The sequence below is a fragment of the Galendromus occidentalis genome, unplaced genomic scaffold (genome assembly GCF_000255335.2).
Source record: "Galendromus occidentalis unplaced genomic scaffold, Mocc_1.1 scf7180000077427, whole genome shotgun sequence".
In the NCBI taxonomy this organism is placed as follows: Eukaryota; Metazoa; Arthropoda; class Arachnida; order Mesostigmata; family Phytoseiidae; genus Galendromus; species Galendromus occidentalis.
This window is the reverse complement of record NW_003805415.1, coordinates 260,242-278,978: the sequence shown is the minus strand read 5'-3', so window position 1 is coordinate 278,978 and position 18,737 is coordinate 260,242. Positions and strand designations below refer to the sequence as shown.

At 50.1% G+C, this 18,737-nt stretch overlaps 3 protein-coding genes across 3 annotated transcripts; 1 reads left to right on the top strand and 2 right to left on the bottom strand.

The window, feature by feature from the left end:
- The first annotated feature begins 1,101 nt into the window (after positions 1 to 1,101).
- LOC100904657 (palmitoyl-protein thioesterase 1) lies at positions 1,102 to 2,759 on the top strand. The gene is made up of 4 exons (XM_018639252.1): positions 1,102 to 1,252; positions 1,710 to 1,976; positions 2,090 to 2,314; positions 2,433 to 2,759. The coding sequence occupies exons 1-4, from the start codon at positions 1,129 to 1,131 to the stop codon at positions 2,690 to 2,692; spliced, it is 876 nt and encodes a 291-aa protein (XP_018494768.1). The 5' UTR covers positions 1,102 to 1,128; the 3' UTR covers positions 2,693 to 2,759.
- An 818-nt stretch (positions 2,760 to 3,577) lies between these two features.
- On the bottom strand, positions 3,578 to 4,473 carry LOC100898603 (uncharacterized). The gene is made up of 2 exons (XM_003742541.2): positions 4,262 to 4,473; positions 3,578 to 3,892 (listed from the first exon to the last, which is right to left on the bottom strand). Exons 1-2 carry the CDS (start codon positions 4,456 to 4,458, stop codon positions 3,655 to 3,657), a joined length of 435 nt encoding a protein of 144 aa, XP_003742589.1. The 5' UTR covers positions 4,459 to 4,473; the 3' UTR covers positions 3,578 to 3,654.
- Positions 4,474 to 7,910: 3,437 nt separating this feature from the next.
- Positions 7,911 to 12,007, bottom strand: LOC100904510 (nose resistant to fluoxetine protein 6). The gene is made up of 15 exons (XM_018639226.2): positions 11,752 to 12,007; positions 11,419 to 11,624; positions 11,182 to 11,302; positions 11,009 to 11,099; positions 10,621 to 10,688; positions 10,360 to 10,518; positions 9,977 to 10,073; positions 9,766 to 9,849; positions 9,492 to 9,663; positions 9,326 to 9,405; positions 9,098 to 9,217; positions 8,867 to 8,987; positions 8,506 to 8,692; positions 8,244 to 8,386; positions 7,911 to 8,150 (listed from the first exon to the last, which is right to left on the bottom strand). Exons 1-15 carry the CDS (start codon positions 12,005 to 12,007, stop codon positions 7,911 to 7,913), a joined length of 2,145 nt encoding a protein of 714 aa, XP_018494742.2.
- Between the last annotated feature and the right edge of the window lie 6,730 nt (positions 12,008 to 18,737).

Sequence of the window (18,737 nt, the reverse complement as noted above, 5' to 3'; positions counted from 1 at the left end):
GATGCCCTCATATCGCACGTTAAAAACTATCTCGTATCCGGTGGTTATATACTCAAAGTCTCAATTTGAGCTGATCTGGCAAGCAAATGAGCTCGTAGTCTGGATCATATAGATGTGCTCAGAAAATGTAGAGAAAGGTACTGAAGGGAATATATCGATATCAGGAACGAGGCGGCTCGAGAATCCGGATAGATCCACGAAATGACTCAATCAGGGCATGGATCTTACTAGACTTATATTGAGATTAATCTCTGCAAGGATCAATGCAAATCTCTGTAGGCTGGGGAAGCAGCTCTTCCGACGCTTGGCGACGGCTCGTATCACCATACGATCGCAGATTTACGGACGTGAACAGTCACCCTGGCTTCTCGGGGGAAAACCGGAAGATTGTCCTCTCTGGAGACGCTCTCCCCGTCACTCCGCCTGAGGGAATCTGCCTTACCTTGAACGGGTTTTAGCCGACGACTCGTTTGGACTGACAGACGTTTCGGACATTCACACTGCATGCCATCTGCGCCGACGCGACGCACGAAACAGTCGGAGTATTTTGATGATTTCCCTTGAGCGATGGTGCATTTGCTCACGAGGCTATAGATTGCGGAGTATGCTGTGTGGATAAATTCTGTACAGCAAGTCGGAATCATCGAAGAGCGGAATCTCATCCCAAGGCACACTAGATGAGATCATATATAGGCATCTCCACACGGTAGTATTTTTGCCTCTCTCAGGAAAACTCCTTAAAACTCCCGAGGGAGCTCTACACAGACTGTCTAGGTGGACAGGGGGCAATCAAGGAGCGAGGGGCTAAAAAATTAGACAGAGACGACATTCGTTATCTGCCCCGAATCACGACGGGGAATCTGTCCTCACGCGGTCGATCTCTCGGGGAGGAATACGCCGAATCGTTTGAACTTTGTACCGTCGGGACAGCGGAGAAGCGAGAAAAAGCAAGAGTCATTGACCTTCGCTTGCCTTGCGAATACCAGTCAGCGGGATTTTCGTGCTACGCTTGACGTGAAAGGTATCCGATACGAATCCATCCCAGATGATCCCTCGTATACTCCCGCATCAAACTTCCCCAGTATTTAAGGCCAGGGGTCTGTGACAGTGAGCTCGGACAAACTCGAAATGAGGTTCATCCATTCAATTTTTCTTTTGTTTGTCGGATCCGAGGCCCTGCGCCCACTGGTTGTGTGGCACGGAATCAATGATGATTGTGCAGGTTTCACCTCGTCGCTTATCGCGAAAATAAGTGAGTCTCCCAAGGTTTAGACAGCCGCTTTTCGTGACGAATGCCATTGATTCCAATGAATCGGGAGACATCCGCTCAGCGACAGATATGCTCCGGACAATCTGAACCAGAAAAGGGTCCCGGCGCCATGTGAGATGCAGGTCGCGTTCCCCGCACTTTCGGCTCGCGGACTCGAGGTCTGACCTTGATATCCTCGCTAGCGAATCAATGCACGCGAGATAAATCGGACTGTTGAGAGGTCGTGCTACCTATGTTGAGCTTCATGTATTTGCGTCCTGTACGACATGTTCCGCATCGGAAAGAACGATTTGGGACGGGCAAGTTCCGCTTCTACATATGCGAGAGCGACATTGACTCGGATCCCGAGCATGGGGTCTGGTCGAATTCCCTCTCGCTGATTTCCTAGTGCAAGAAATGATGGTGATTTTGACCTCTTCCATCCTCCACATTCCAACAGAAACGAGAGCACCGGACCTGTACGTACACTGCATTCAGATTGGTGATACACCGAAGATCGACTATCGCAATAGTCTTTTCATGCTTGGCCAGAAACAGCTGGAGATAGCTTGTGCCAGAGTGAATGCAGATGAGAATTTGAAAAACGGTTTCAATGCATTCGGAATATCTCAGGGCGGCTTGTTCTTGCGGGCTCTAATACAAACATGTCCTCCGTCTGAAGTCCACAACTTCGTCACATTCTCGGCTCCACATCAGGGCATTTTCGGTGAGTATTCGTCTGAGAATAGTGCAGGATTGAAACGCTGCTCCATTCCTCTGGTGAATCATTCTTCTAGCTTCGAGTCTGGCGACTCATCTAACCCGAGACCTTCCGCATAGGGATTCCGAATTGCTTCAAGTCGGTGCCCGCTTTCCTTTGCCGTTTCATAAGCAAGTCGCTGACTCACGCGGCTTACACGCCGCAAGTTCAGAAACTATTCACTCCCATCCAATACTGGCACGATCCCCTTCGGGAAGAAGCGTATCGCCAGAAATCTCAGTTCGCCGCAATCTATAACAACGAGAGAAACTTCAACGCAACCTTCAAGCAAAACTTGCTCAAAGGTAAGGCGATACCCGAGGATGCCGTGAGATCGATGCCTATTCGAAGATCCATTCACCGAGTTTTATGAGCGCATCTCTGTGAGCGAGAACACTCATTATTCGTCCTCTTCCGCTACAGTGAAGAACTTCGTCCTAGCGCGGAACACAGAGGACGAGGTAATCGTTCCGCGCGAAAGTTCACATTTCGCATACTACCGCGAGGGACAAGGTCGTGAGATTGTGAACTTCACTTCAACTCGCGTGTTCAAGGAAGATCTCATAGGACTCAAGGAACTCTACGATTCGGGTCGATTGACCTTCTTAGAGGTGCCGGGGAGGCACATGCAGTCTCCTTATGGATGGTTGGAAGGAATAACATCAGACTATTTCGTGAACTAGGAATATCTGTAATCTTTAAGCGATCAGAACGAGCATCGAGGCCTGAATGTCGATCAATCTCAGTGTTCCAATGATGTTTTCACTTTGTAAGGGGGAGGGGGAGGCGTGGGATTCAGTTTCCGACGTTGAAAGCACAGTAATGGTAAAAAATCTTGATGAAAGGGTCGCGAGACTCTCGTGCAGAGTCTCCATGAGAACATATCCACGAAGGGTGTTAACGCGAGCTTTTGGGGGACTACCCATTGGCTTCTCTGGCAGCTGTTCCGGGTACCAAACGAGAGCTCGCTTTGTCCGCTGGCGATGAGACTCTTGAACATTCAAGGGTCTTCTCCACTGGACGTATCCTGAGACTTCTATCAAATAACGCACGAGGAAGATGGAGCCGCTCTAAGAAATATGACTGGACAGTTCGAATCATGCGGGTATGTCTTGTCCGGTGGGGCATCCACACCAATCAGCAGCACAAGAGACGGAAAATCACGAATGAGTCGTGAAGTCGGAGGTAGAGTGCCAAGTTCCTGGTGATGTAGCAGTGAAAGAAGCAGTTTACGACTTTATATCGTCTCGATTTCGTGATGCCGGTCGAAGTCGAGGTCGGGCTAGAATACCGGCCCCCGGTCTCGAACGGATTCGGCCGCGAGATGGTTCGGGCCGGCACCGGGAGCGAGGTATGGGGGCACCATGGTGTCGTTTTAGCCAATTGCGAGGCACTTCTCGATAGTGGAAGTTATCTCTCTGGAAAGCACCACTCGAAGATTCAATCCGTTGCTCCCTGTTGTCTCCCTGAGAAGTTCTGCTGAAAATTATTCCCCTTTGACAAAGGTCCGGACGCGAGGAGAAGAGCATCCCGGAATTAGCCTCCAAGAGATGAGATCGGCGTCTTCTCGAAATTCTCGTCGATATTTCTTTTTATTTGAGCGATGTTGGATGCGTTGGAAAGATGAGCTAGACGATGGAGAATTTCACTCAGACTTCAGATTCCGCCATTTGCGACCGCGCCACTCGTCGTAGACGCCGTCGTCACGGATGTGCCATTTGGTGATCTTTGGGGCATCCTTCCAGTTGTGGACGTAAGCGTCCCAGCCGACGCGCTGACCCCACCAATCCATGTTGCACCAGAATTGCGTCTTCGATCCCTTCCCGAAGGCCCATCCCAGCGACTTCCCTGGTGCGATCCAAACACCGTCGCTGCCGCCAATTCTGTTTGATAGAGGTTCGACTTAGAATGTTTCAAACTAGCTACGGTGAAAACCCTCCGAAGAAAGGTTTCTCCTATGCCCAGAGGGAATCTTGTGGAGTAAAATCTTTTTTGAAGCATTCGAGCTCGCCAAAATATTTCCGTCGGCCGTCTGCCTGGCAATCCCTCGCTCTGGAACTGCATTGCGATCGGGCCTCGTGAGGTAAACTCATGGACCGTGGAGTTCTTCGGAACACCCATGCGTAATTCGTTTAATCGGAGTCACGTTCTTTCGGGTTCGAGCTCGCTTTTCGATCGGAGGGGCCATCCATGAGGGCGCGAAACACCAAGTGGTTTCACGAAACACATATGTGACTTTTTACGCAACTCACTTGTCGTCCCTAGATTCACACCAAAGATGCGCGTGGTGACGACCGTGGTTCTCTACGATGACCGATCGCTGTTCTGTCCTGTCGACGATTTTGACGATAGCCGCGACGACTTGTGTCGCTGCGGCAGCGATGAAGAAGGGGTTGCTTTTAGCTAAAGCCAAAAGCGACAACAGGACGATGATCAGAGGCAGGTTCATGATGCTTCCGTCGAGTGGTGCTGCTCCATGAGACCGAGAGGCTTTATATATGATTTGGCATTGTGGATTGCAATCGAGTTAGAAATTGGAGCGAAGGACCCATGCTTTTCGATAGTGAAGTCGACCCGCCTCAACGATTTGGACGTCAGCGCCCTTGTTCGTGGAAGAGAGCCGCGGGATCTTCGATCACGACCGTTGCGGCTTGACTATCAAGAGAGCAACTGTTGACGTACACCGGTATCTCCCAGGAGACTTTCGAATTTCGCATGGCAGTGCCCAGTTTCAGAGCAAACCGACATTCAAGCGTCGCGGGAAATCCGAATCCTGATGTTCTGAGAGGGGATGATCCGGTGATCAAGCGCGAATCGTTCCTCGGACAGGTGATAAGGTACTCTGGGAAGCAGATGCGTAAACTGCAAGTAAATCCGTAGACGACACCTATCGTGAAGAATGAACTTCGCTACGTGAGGATCAGAAATCCCGAACTAGACGGAGGACCTCCGAAGGTCTCGATGCTGTAGAACTCGTCATTTCGCCGTTGATAACCGTGTGCTACCGGGAGACGATTTTTCTGGGCTTTACTGTAGTGACTCAAGATTTCGTAAGACGCTGTCATCGTGCGCTGAAGTCCTCGTCGCTCGCGGCATTCCCTGAGAAGAAGCCTGTCTGTCGCTAGATCGGTCTCGCTGTCGAAGGAGAGGCGTCATCGGAAATTAGAATTCGGGCGGACCAATATATCCGCGGAGAATTTCAGAGGCAAGGAGCAATTCGCTGTCTCCATCCGTGGAACCTCCAATGGACATGACTGAGGACACTTGGAACGTAGCGGCAACGAATTATAATATGACCACAATCAGGATATAATGGCTGATCATGGGGAAGCCTCCCGACCGGGGGGAACTTTCTCGAAACCTCCGTTTCCGCACCCCGAACAAGAACTCGTCGAAGTCAGAGCCATACGCTCGGATATGGCCCCCTTGTCACTCCACGGGGATTCCGATTCAAAATGCATGGGACCGAGGCACGAGTCGCGCATTGGATGTCCGCTAGAAGTTCGCACCGAACAGAGTTCTCATTTGCGAAGATTCATGCTGGAAATATCTTCCAGTATAAAGCTCTTTCCGACCTCCGTATCTGAACTCGGTACTCTTAGGGGCGATTGGAGGAAATTCCTGACTTCCGATCGCTTCGGAAAAGTTCCGTGAAGCGCCCAGTCTCGAGGTGTGTCTTCGAATCATCACACAATGATAGCGCAGGGCAGATAGTATAATTCGAAGTACGTGATACCCATGTGTTTGACACAGACGAGTCCGTGACGAAAGAGATCGATTCTGCTACACCCGGAAGCTTTTGGAATTCCGGGAGCTCTACAGCTCGAGAGAAATCATACCGAAAGCTTGGATGCGGACGTTCCTCGCCAATCTCGAGCCGTGGCCATACGAGGGCGAAACGACTCCAGGAAATGTCCTGACAAAGGAACTCGAACTGGAATGGATGGTCAATCAAACTAGAATCGACCGTTGCCCTACCTCTCGTCCTCGAGAATCCAGCCTGGTGTTCAAATTACTTCGAGGACTTGCGGCGACCCCTGCGGGCGGCATCAATGTGGGGCTTCCCCGGGAGCTCGGAGATACGTATGCCCGTCGACGCCGGGCTTCGAGGACACCAGCGCGAAGAAGTGCCAAACGAGTCTTGAGCGGATCCCGGACATCGCATGACGTGATGCGGCCAGATTCCTGCAGGATTAGGTGCAGGTTTACCAAAACCAGGCCGAGTTTACCAGAATGTCCTGGTATTCATGGGATCAGACGCGTCCTTGGTGAAGGCCCGCGAGGAACGGATCTCATGCGGCGCATGCCTGCCCTCGCGCCAGCTGATGTATTAGGCCGTGCGGAGAGCTTACCTTTCTCGTGCTTCCAAATGTCCTCTTCCTAGCGAGATGAGCGAACTTCAACGTGTGGGCGGGCATAGCGAGAATGCTGACAATGACACGGAAGAATGACCCGGAGACGGAACTACGGAGCTCGCCCTCTAGAACGATCTAACTCTAGCTGGTGGATCGATTCACTCCGCCTGATTTCTCGTTTCCTTGTTCCAACAGACGCCCCTGATCCATTGAGTATGCTTCGAGCCTGAATGGAGATCGGTCAGCATATTCGTTCACCAGCGAGATATCGGAGAACTCTCGATCCACTCGCTCTCCCCCACTCTAGATTCGGTGGCCCACTGTATATGAATAGAGTTCGGCAAGCGTCGCAGCGAATTTTCAGTGCGACGAACACTTTTCCCTCGACCGTTCGTTGGCTCGTCATAGAGATAATGTTGGGAAGCATACATCATCGCGAACTTTCGCGACGACGGACAGATTTTACCGGCCCCGCGAGGTTCGTTGTAATGAGATCGTTCTGCATAGTATGGAGTGCGTATCCCAATGAGACCCTCAATTCCGGGACTCGCCGGAGGAGAGGCCCGCTCGCATAATCCGTGTGGAAGTCCTCCCTTTCTAGGTACCAAATGCGCTCTGGCAATCTCGTACCACAGCTCGGATCCCGCTCTACGCCGGAGCATTGAGCGTCGGAGAGGAAGTTCAGAATAGGTGAAGTGTGAGCTCAGCTCTCCCTAGCGGAGTGGACGTCTGGAGCCATCTCGATATAAGCAATTTCCACCCAGAAGGCGGAGATAATCAAGAGAAATTCTCCTCAGGGCAGATACACCGTTCGCCCTTAAGCTTTATGATGCTGATGAAATCAGAGGGGAAACGCATAATGTTCTTGCTCTACGGACCATGTCTCAGCCCCACGGCTCCTTCCTCGGCAGACACATGGCTCGCTCTCGATCTCGCGGTCCGTCGAGTACACAGACACCGAAGGATAAGACACAAGCTCTCTCCATGATTGGGTTCATTCATGCCTTTATTCATATTTCGTCCATTAGTTTGCGCGAGAAGAGCCGCGAAGATTCTTCAACGCCTCTTCAGCTCGAGATATGGATCTTCTGGAAGAAGAATTGGACGCAGGCGGAGGTACGGATCGTTCATCTCGAACGATCGGGAAAAGCTCATTTGTGGTGTTAGCTTTGACTGAAGAATCTGGTGATCTCAATTTTTCCGTTCCTGATGCCAATTAAGCTTTTTGTAGCCGGAGCCTCTTTCCCGATTATACGAATTTTTAGAGTTTTCGATTCTGACTGAGATACCTAAGTTCGCTTCTCAGTGTATGTACACAACGGGTCTCGAGAACTCTACTGAATGCTCCAAAGCAGGTTAGATCAGAACGAGTGCTTCCGAAGATTTCTGATTCGCTTGCGTTATCGTGAATCTTTTCCTTTTATCACTTGAAACGCTGACTCGTTTCAACGGTTTTATCAGCTGTTGCCTTGTCGACCCAAATGTTCGAGGAGGGAACACTTTGACACCTTTATAAATTACCAGCTAGCTTCTCCAAGGATCTGTCCTAAAACTTATATATAGATTTGATTTGAGCGGCCGAGCTCAAAACCACAGCTTTCAGCTCTTCGGAGATGATATCGTCCTTCAATTTGGCTTGCTTAGAAGACGGCAAGTCAGACGACTCGCTCGGTCGGCGTTTCTTGAAGAAAAGTGAGTCTCCCGCGATGACAGGCCCTTCTATGCATAAATGGAGCACATAGGCCACTCCTACACTGATGAAATACACCCCGACGGAGTCTCGAACCTAGAATTGGGGGGATATTCCTCTTCGTAGTCCGCTCGACGAAGAATAAAGAGGGCCGGATACGGATGGCGCCCGACTGAAAAACATTCTAACCATTCTCGAGTGGAGCATCTGTTGTTGAGTTCCGTTGATTCCCAGGAAGTAGATCAGAATCGGATAATGGACCAGATAGATACCGAACGACAACTTTCCGAGGAACACGAGGGGCGAGCACGATAGGAATTTCGTGAGGGTCTCTGGCAAATGAGAAAAATACTTTTACTGTCCGAAGAGATGATGTACTGAGCTGGATTGAGGGTTAGGAATCCTGTCGATTCAAATCAGGGATCGGAGAAGCCTCGCGGATATTGCTTACTCCCATTCCTCGTACTGCAGGCGAAAAGCAACCAGGCTGCACACAGGGCGTTCAGATGGCGATGAATGCCAGCGTACATAGCATCTGCCCACGGAGGGATATTCAAGTCATGATACCAGAGCACTGGAACCACATTGACCACAATAGCAATTGTGGATGTGAACAACCAGATCAGGGTACGAATGTGCTGAAACAAAAATGATCGATTAGGCCTTCGGAACGAGAGCGAATCAATGAGACTCCTCACTCAGAGGCAGTGCCCATTCCGCAACTATTGAGAGACACAAGCCCCCCGGAGGGAAGACATCATGAATCCAAACTCATATAAAATCGAGAACCATGTTCTCGATGTCCCGCTCACCGATGGAATTCGGATGTCCTTGTACTTGAACGAGAGACAACCTGTCAGAAGACCCACAGCAACGGTCCCTATGTGAGTCGTGGGAAGGAAATAGACGTAGTCCAGGAGTAGAACAATTTTCCTGGAAGCAGATCGAGCAGAGTCACGTTATATCCTTCCGTCCCGTTCCGCTCCAACCTCCCAACCTCCAGTCGTGGGCATCTTAATCTCCACAGACATCTTAGATCTTACGATTGATCGGAATTAAATCCCATGAAAGGAAGCAGCCTCATGAAGTACGTCGTCGCCGCAATGCCCACTCCGCTCAGGAAGAACAACAGTAGAACGCACACGGTCATCATCCTCGGATGGCTGGAAATCATCTCGAGCGATTAGACTCGATACATGATTCCGAGATTGCGAAGCTTGATAAGGGGAGCCATAATTCACGTTTGTTCAAGGGAAGCACATCCTGCTTACCGTCGGTAGGCGATCACGATGGGGAAGATCAGAACCATGATCTGATAATCCACTGACAGGTACCAGTAATGAGAGAGACACTGCGGAGGCGAAACAAGGAGATCTCATGCATCATATTCCAGCAGAGAGATCGATGGAATTATTTTCCCTCATCGAGAATATTCACCATCTGATGGAACGAGTCCGTATTGACGATCTCGAGCGGAATTTTCAACCAACTCGTCTTGCAGTCGGTGAACATTTTGAAGTAGGCGTCCGTCAATGGTCCATGCGCGATGTAGGGGAGCGACAAAGCCGCAGCCAGGACGACAAGCGCGGGAATCATGAGACGGTAATATCTGTCAGGGCGGGATTCCAGGACGAGATTTAGTTTTGCGGACGGTTGTACTCTCCTTGCCTAACGAACGAAAGGCAGAACCGAAAAAAAACAAAGGCGATACCTTCTCACGATTGAAGCGAAATACAACTGCAGCCCAGGCGTGGAATCCTTCTTGGCCAATGACGAGTAACTCATAACGAAACCGCTGAAAACGGCGGTGGATCAGCGGCGTCCAGAACTCGATTTTGCATACGTTTCCCCCAATCGATGGGACTTTGAAATTAGTGCGGGTGATGTCGAAGCATCGAGAATAACCGAGGAATACTTCTCACCTCGACACGAAGAAGACAGTCACGCCGGTGAAAGCTCCGGTAGCGGCGATTTGGAAGAATATAGTTTTTGGGATATCGAGGGCTTCTTTGATTGTAACTGGAAGGCCGAAATATTCTTGTTGACACACATCAAGAGTATTGTATGATAGCATGCCCTCACAGAAACGCGCGCCGTATTTTGCAACCGTCCCGATTGTGTACGGTCGACCATTCGTCTCCAGGTCTGGCGCGATGTCGCCAGAAATGCTTTGCCGATCAATAGTGAGTGAGATCGGCGCTCCGTTCCGATCGTCAGAAGTATCTCCTTATACGATCGATGTCGGATTCTGGAGTCTCGTCTCCGTCCGGAGCTCTCGGGCACTGTGATAGAGCAAGCAACTCACATATCGAATACGGATCGATGAGCAAGTAGCAATGTCCGATCACAATCCAGTATGCGAGGAGCGCTTTAAGTCCATGTAAAAATGTGAGTTCACTCCGGTGTTTGCTGAGTAGTTGCGCGTTATTGCGGGATGCACTGAACGCTTTTACGATGGGGTTCCCTGAAAGCAGGTCATGACAAGTTTTCTTTTTTCGCAGCTCAACTTTTCATCCACGGCCGCCGCAACAGCATTTGGTCTACTTTGTCCGGACAGATGACTCACCGTTGATTTTGTACTGATCAAGCATGGTCGCCGCAACGGTGACGAAAACGAGGAAGCACGGCAGAAGTCTGAGGGATGGAATGGAACGCTCTCAGATTCTCGTCTGACCCCTCGAAACACAGCTCTGATTCACTGGCCGACGAACTTCGGAAGTGTTCGGGATTGGATACCGATGACAGAGGGGCGAAAAAATCGCCGGATTTCTGATTTCGTCTATTTATCTCATCCCAAATACCGCGGAGTTGTCGTAAAATCAATAACACTTCTGATTACCGGTCTCACGAAATTGACGAGAATCGGAGCCATCGGAACCGTGCGGGTGATTGGGGCGATTGGCGGTTTGTCTGCCGCCGAAAAGGCAATGGTGTCCATGAAAAACTGAACTTACATGGCGAAGTAATATATAGGATCTCTGACGTCATCCTGGGTCTGAGTATGGCATGAAGATATCTCAGCGAATTGCTCATACCGTCCGGCAACTGCGGAAACAAGACGATGAAGGCTCCGAAACTTTCGGGGAGGTCGGAAATTACATCGGTTGTGAGGCCTTGAGAAAATTACCTTTGCTGACTATTGCGCCTAATTCTTCGGCCGTGCATGCCGACGGCACACAGAGACCCAAGCGAAGTCCTGGCCGATAAAAACTGTCCTTCTGATATCTCAATGGCGGTGCCGCTGACCTCTAATGAAAAGAGAAACGAATCATGACAATCCAGTCTCCGGGCGAAAGCCGAATTTACGAATGGACAATGCTCAACAGCTAGATTCGTAGTTTTTAGCTTCGGCTTCACGACTAACTTTCACGTCACCGAGCTGCTCCATGATGTCTAGGAGCCCATCGTACACTTCTTGGTTGGGAAGCACGTGAAGTCCACAGTACTGTCCGGTGAAGAGCGTAACATTTTCTTCCTGGACGGTCGTCGAAAGACACTGACTGTAACTTCCGAGTGAAGTCAACGTCATGAAAAAAACGCCGCTCGGGACGTATCCACCCGCTGTCAGCACTACAAGAACAGTGAAATGGATAAATAAATTATAGCGTTCGATAGCGGCGCGATTCATGCCCTAGATGAAAACCGGAGTCAAATGAACCACGAAATCTTGCAAAATTTTTCTCCCGTCGGCACTTACTCTTGAGAGCCCATGGCTCCCTCCGGCGCATCGCCGAAACCATCTTGAGAAGGGATCCACTACACTCCGAAGAAACATCCACTTCGAAAAACACATCCTGAGCGATCGGAAGGAATTTCCGAGTGAAAAAAGTCGTGATTTCACCTATTAAATCACGGCCCTCTTGTAAACTGCACTGACCACATTCCGGCGTCACAATCAAAAATATCACAAAAAACGCGAACTTTGTCCATAAATCCAATTTGAAGCACAGCATCGTTCATTAACTGCGCGATAAGCTACTGAACAAGAGCTTCCAGGAGGAGCTGTTGGCAATGCAAGTTGCGGCCTTCAGCTGGAGCGGCTCTCGCCCGAACATCTTAAGTGTGAGACTGGGAAAGCGAACGAATACTTGAAAACTGCCCCTGATAGCCAGCTCTCAGATCACGTAGCTGGGGACTGTGGGGTTCTATGCAAAAACCGAATGAATCCCTGTGGGTGACAGACTGTCGAAGTTCGCTCGTCACAGATGGATAGTTTCGTTGGCGGTTCCGTGAATTCCGAAGGGCTGCGGACCGCGAGCGTTTCCTCTTCTTTCCACAGTTACTTTCCAACGATAACCGATATTGATAGGCGATTTCGTCGAACGACAGTTTGACCAGGGGGACAAATGAAATAGATTATCGTTGAGAATTACGGAAGGAACCTTTGGAGTTTCGATTCCTAATTCTGCGGACTGCGTGTATCATAGCTATTGGACCCTATCGAGTCGTCTGAAGGTAGACGGCTTCATGGAGAAGATGTGTTGTTTGAGTTTGATAAGGTTCCGATATACATATGCATCGCTCATTGGATTTTTTCCGGCTTTCATAGAAAGGTCCATAGGCTGCACATGATGCGGGATTCCTGAGTGCATACGGTGAGCTTTCATCTCCTTTCTTCTGCCGATGAGCACTCGCGTTCGAGCACATTGGCGAGCTGTTTTTGTTTACCATCGCGAATGAAGCTTGGAGCAACCGGGGAAAAATACCGCGTGAATGTTTCTGGCCAGACGATTCCAGGTTTTCCGGAGTACCGGAGTGAGCATATCGAACAGGGAAGACGAATCACTCGACACTCACGCGTTTCGACAGGCTTCATAGAGCAGAAGAAGCATCTAATGTAACCTCAATGTCAGAAATTGGAAAGTCTATTGGCCAATCTACATGGCGAGAAGCTCCGTGTTACATTCCTGGAGAACCATCGCGAAACGAGCCGCATGTGTTACGTAACACCGAAAAAAAACATGCTTCTGAATTGGCAGATTTGTGGATATCAGTCGCCGATGGATCGATTTCAAAATATCACTGCTCTTGGCCATTGAGACGCTCTTGAGCTAACAGACGCCAGCGGAGGTAAAGAGAATCACGAGGCGTCGAAGCTCGATACCGGACTGATTCTCAGATACATTTTTTCTGGAATTGACTCCCGAATGAACTCCATCATTCGATCGATTAATTGCAGCCGTTCCTCGCCGGCTACTATGAATAAACTCCTCGATCTCAGCTACGCTGCCCCGACGGGGATCCAGACTCTGCTGAACTTTGAACGAGAACAGAAACTTTTTCAATGCCGCCGAGCGTCCTCGGAGGGCTCTTCCCGCGCGTCAAGACGAACGCGTCCCAGAACCGTGGCTCCGACCGTCGATGTCGCGACCGCCGATTTCCTGTGCCATCCCATCCTCAGCAGGTAGACACCGTTGACGCGGCGCGGGTCTCGAGTATTAAGAAAGAGTTCCTCGACGAGGATTTGGTTTCGGATCAACGAACGCAAGGGTTCGAACCCAGTCCCCGAAGAACCTGCTTCCGGAACGGGATAGCATCAATAGCAACAGAGAAAATATCTGCAGCGCCACGGAGCATTCACCAAGCCGGAGCTCGGGCCCGGGATTGGATGTCGCTCGGCACCGGCACAAAAAAAATTTGAAAGTTCATCCCAATCGTATTCGGAATTACCGTTCTCGTTCCCTTCTAATTTCCATGTTACCTGCCCCTCGAAATCTTCGGCAACGAGTTTTTGTTTTGATCGAATCAGGAACAGGGAAACGGTACCGATACCGGAATTGAATGCAAGGCAAAAACAGTGTGTTGAGAAGGATCCGGAACAGATTCTCTCGGATCGGAACAACAAGCTCAATCATTCTTCGCGTAGTCAATGTCGAAGATCCGTATGCTCGTTTCGATCTGCTCCGCAAGCCCTAATGTCACAAATTCTGGTCGTCTGAGATCACCCTTTCGGCCCGTGCCGGCGGCTACAATTAGAACAGATCCAACAGCTTGAAGATGCAATTATACATTCAGCAGCTGTAGGTTGTCAGGAGGCTGCCTTTGGCTGTAGCCGATACCTGGAGCCTCCGAAGAAAATTAAATACAACACGTCGGAACAGGAATCGACCCGACGGACAGAGATAGCGGTGACAAGCTCAATGCCGGCGACATTAGCAACTGCACATTCGTCCATGATGAATCTAGGCATTCCACGTTACTTTTTCACGGAAACGATACATCTATTTAGATACGCACAGCGACCGCTGATCAGTTTCGACGGAGCGTCGGGAAATTCCAGAGACTTTACGATAATTCTCTGAAAAAGAGAAGCAGCTCCAAAGGATCGCCGATTCTCGCGGCGATCCCCTGAATCGCCGGACCCCAAACGGATTGAACAACGAAACAAATCGTCGTCGGCAGAAGAATCGGCAAGGGGTCGACCCAGACGGCGGGGAGATGAAACTTACGACTCCGGAAGATTATTCGCATTAATCCCTGTCTGGCGGAGTAGTCTGATCGGAACTTCAGTCGCTCGGTGAAGGTTCCACCAGAATTATAGCGAATCTTCATCCGTGGTCGCGGCAGAATCGCCATCAACACTGCAACGTGGTCGTCGCCTAACCTTCCAGCGGAGCGACCGTATTCCATCAGTGACACTTTCACTGCGAACCGCTTCTCAGCGAAATAAGGGGCGAGCGACATGTTGTCGTTTATGATCCCATGGCAATATCGCCTCGAGCATGACTGAAACCACCGACTTCTGCTACTATTTATTTTTAGTGCGGACGGATCAATTCAGGAGAAAATGTAGCAGTCAGTGATCAGAGGATATCTTTCGTCGTTGTACAGCAGCATGGGCATAGGTGCTTCGCCATCGAGCGATACAACTCGTTCTGTATTCTTCTCGTACACTGAATCCATGCGCGAATCGATATATCAACGGATAAATAAATTTATAAATACTCGCGGTTGGATTTCGCCTCACTCAGTCAGTCAGCGGCGAAAGCAAGAGGGCTCGGACAAGATGACAACAATGTCGCTGCTGGTTACCTTACCCAAACGAACTGAAGACGACATCGCGTTCCACGGCTACGGCATTTTCGCAACAAAGTCGACCGAGTGGCAAGGGGCAATTAAGTTACAAAACATACATCTGGCGGGAGAGTGTTTGTTTCCTTGTGAATTCATCGCCACCCGAGTTCCCTGCTTTTCTACTCATATCAACGAAGAAGCGTCTGAGAGAAACAGTTCACGGGACGTGTCACCCATTATCATCAGGGGCCACAGCTGCGGTCGCTAATTCCGTTGTTCTTTCGAACCTACAACCCCTGAAACACTGAGTCTTATCCCGAACTTCGTCTCCACTTCCGACGGAAAGTCGCCGCTTCCGTCATACGACTCGTCAATATTTTTTTAATTTAGTGCTGGAATAATGAGAATGATGAAGTCTCGGCGTTCATGAGGTGAATCTGAAGGGAACGGATCTGTCTCCCTGACTGACTAGGGTGACCGCTTAGTTTTCGGTAAGCGCTTCCGTCCCGGATGCGCGTCTTGAAATCCCAACCTCTCCCAAGTATTGTGGACGACTCAACTCTTGAAGGATCCCTTATCGCGGTGCCTATTGCAGCGCTTCGGGCACGAAGTCCACGGGAGGTCGAGAGCAACAGACCCAATGATGATCCGCTGCTTATCGCTTGCGTTAGGGGGTTGACCCGTATTCGGTCCTGTAGGTTGGGCGAGAGGGATCGTATCGCCATGAGCAAAAACCATTCCAGTCAATTCCTTCCAGCGCCGGTCGAAAAAAAAATTAATAGAGTAGCAATGATAATAAATTTACCAATTGGAAGTTTTCATGATATAAGAATCGGAAATCCGTCGATGAATACGCAATCAGTGGATTACCAAGGTGAAACGGCGCAGAGCGGACTTCGTAATCAAGGGGGTCCGGAACTGCACGCACCGGAGACTCTGTCTAGCGACAGAAAAGCTCGATAATCGATTTATTACACAAAATTCTGTTGCTGAATAAGATATTTGATAATAATCCAATCAGGATATTGACAAGAGACGGAGCAGATTTTTCGAAGAAAAACCGCCAGCAGAAGAAAGGCTCATCGCCTGCGGATTTTAATCCCGCTATCGAGCGCGAAGAATGTGCCATACATTATGTTTGATTAGAGGTCCCAAACTGCCAGAGATCTGCGGTGGCGTTTCCGGGTTCCTTCATGTCAAGGTGGACATGCTCAGCACCTTCGGATCTTCAGATTCCCTCACTCTTCGAAGAGAAAGGTGATCGTACTCAGGATCAAGAAGCATCGGAAACAGGAGAACCGAGCCACTCCTGCAAGTCATCGGAGAGAACGCGCTCGGAGTCAAGCGGAGTTGGGGCGTTGGGTTTCCAAGCTAGCGTGCACACAACGAAACGTACCCTTTTGCACAGTTTCGTGGGATTGAGAAAAATCGGGAACGTACGAAGTTTCACCGCTTGCTTCGCGTAGACTTCGCTCAGTTGCGCAATTCGTGCAAAACCTCCGTCTGGTGATTATAATTTTTCAGGCCTGATGCAGAAAGCCTGACTTCTACGGCTCGGTTTCCACCGGTAAGGCTGCCGTGAATATAATGCGGTCGGGTAGATCAAGGTCGGGTCCGGATACTTTGCTAGCAGCCGTGAGGCTATCCCCCGCTCGATGGGCGTCGCGTCGTCGCTACAATGTGTGTTCCGCGCACGATGACCCCACTAAGTCGAATGTGACGAGCAGGATTCTAGGATTAATTCCCTATATATTAAAACTGCGGAGTCACCCCGCGCCTCTCAAGGAAAGTCGTGTTTGGCTCCCAGCAAAAAGTCGGAACGCTTCGCCGGAGACCACCGGGCGTTTCCAAGTAGTGCAATCATCACTCGCGGTGACGAGGGCGCCACGAGTCCCCGCTCCGACGTCATATAGATTCTTTCCTCATCCTACACTCTCGGCTCAGCCAGGGAGAGCGGATTGAAGTTCGGAGGAACACGACCGACAGTTACGCAGGTTCAATAACCTCATGGGGAGTGGTGATCCAGCTCCGCTCGCAGCATTTGAATAATGGATTATTTATTATTCACGCTAGGGAACAAACATGGAACGAGATCATCACTGGGGGCTGACGCCAGCTTCCTTGAACACGCGAATCAAGGACTCTCGGCTTGCGGTAATCATGGCACATTTCCTTCACTCTATTCTGGGAGATACTCGCTTCAAAATCCCCGAGAATATTGAATCGGTACAGTTTTAATGGATGTTGTGGATGTGTTTAATGAACGTTCCATCCCCGAGGCGTTTTTCCGTATCAGGCGACAAAGCCTTCGCTAGAACTCCGGCCCTTTTGACCCTCAGAAAATTCCACACAAAACTTGTCCGTTCACTCTTCGCGAAAATTTAGGGCGGCCCGCGTCCGTCCGAGAGTGTATTGTTACGCAATAATGTATTACCGCTCCGTAGTATTATTTATCATGCCGATGAATAGTAGTTGGTGCCAAGTCGTCTGCCACGCACGGATGAGCCAGCATGTCATTTTCTGTGAGGGGCGATATCGTGGAAGACGTTTCAATGGTTCTTCCGATGAGAATCGATGTTCCATCCTCAGAATCAACGTCAGGTACTCACGGCGATTTCCGGGGTATTTTCCATATGGAACCGAAGAGGAGATCTCCGACTACTCTACCTCGCTCCGAGCTCACGGAAACGATGTCTGAGACGTCGCGATCTCCGATGTCGGAGGAAATCCCGGCCGGGAGAGAAATCTCCATGAGAACAAACAGGTCTGCAGCGGTGGACTGAAGTTTTCCCAATACGCTCCTCTGCCAGATGGCTGATCGGGGTACTCTGCTCGATGATGATTCAGGTGTTCGACCGCTGCAGGTGTCCGCCGAAGATATCGAACGAGGAAGCGTTCCACCGACTTCGGCTGAAGGTGTCTACCGGAACCGTTTATCACGGTTCTTCTGGGCGACCGTAGTTGACTCCGCAGTCGTCGCTGTATGCGATGGAATCCATGCGATTCTGCACCGCTCTACTCATTCTAATGATGCTTATATTTCATCATATCTGGGTTTATCCCATGCCACGATTCTACCTTGAAGCTCTGCCGTCGGCGCTATCGGGAACTTATTCGAGTGCGTAGCGATCAAGACGTCTTCTAATCGCGGGATTTCGCATTCCAAGCGCGGCTGAGTGAGTCAAGAAGTAGATATCATACATAAATACATACGTCATAGCATGTCGTTGAGGAAACGACCGTATTTATATTCCGGTGCGAAGAGCGAACCGGAGATGGGAAAGGAGTATCGTTCGAGGATCAAGCTGCTCGTGACGCTGAAGCGGGAAACTCCAAGAGCGAGCCACGCGAGTTTCGGATCGGATAGATGCTGGAACCAGGATCGCCGATGAGGTCGTCAGCGAGACGCTGCATCGAATTTACAGCACGGACGTCTTGACTCGGTGTAGAGGGGGCATTGTAGAAGAAATCCCGATCTCAGGGAGCCTTCTTCCGGATGGATTTGATCATTGGAGCGGCTCAATGATATATCGATTGGTCGAGCTCTAGACTGGAACGGCGCCGCGAGTCCGGCTCCGATATAATTCAGACCGCGGGATTTCCGTCTCGCTTTAGAGGACTCCGAGCAGCTTTCCAGTGCCGAGTCCCTCGCGAAGAGCGCGTAGGAGC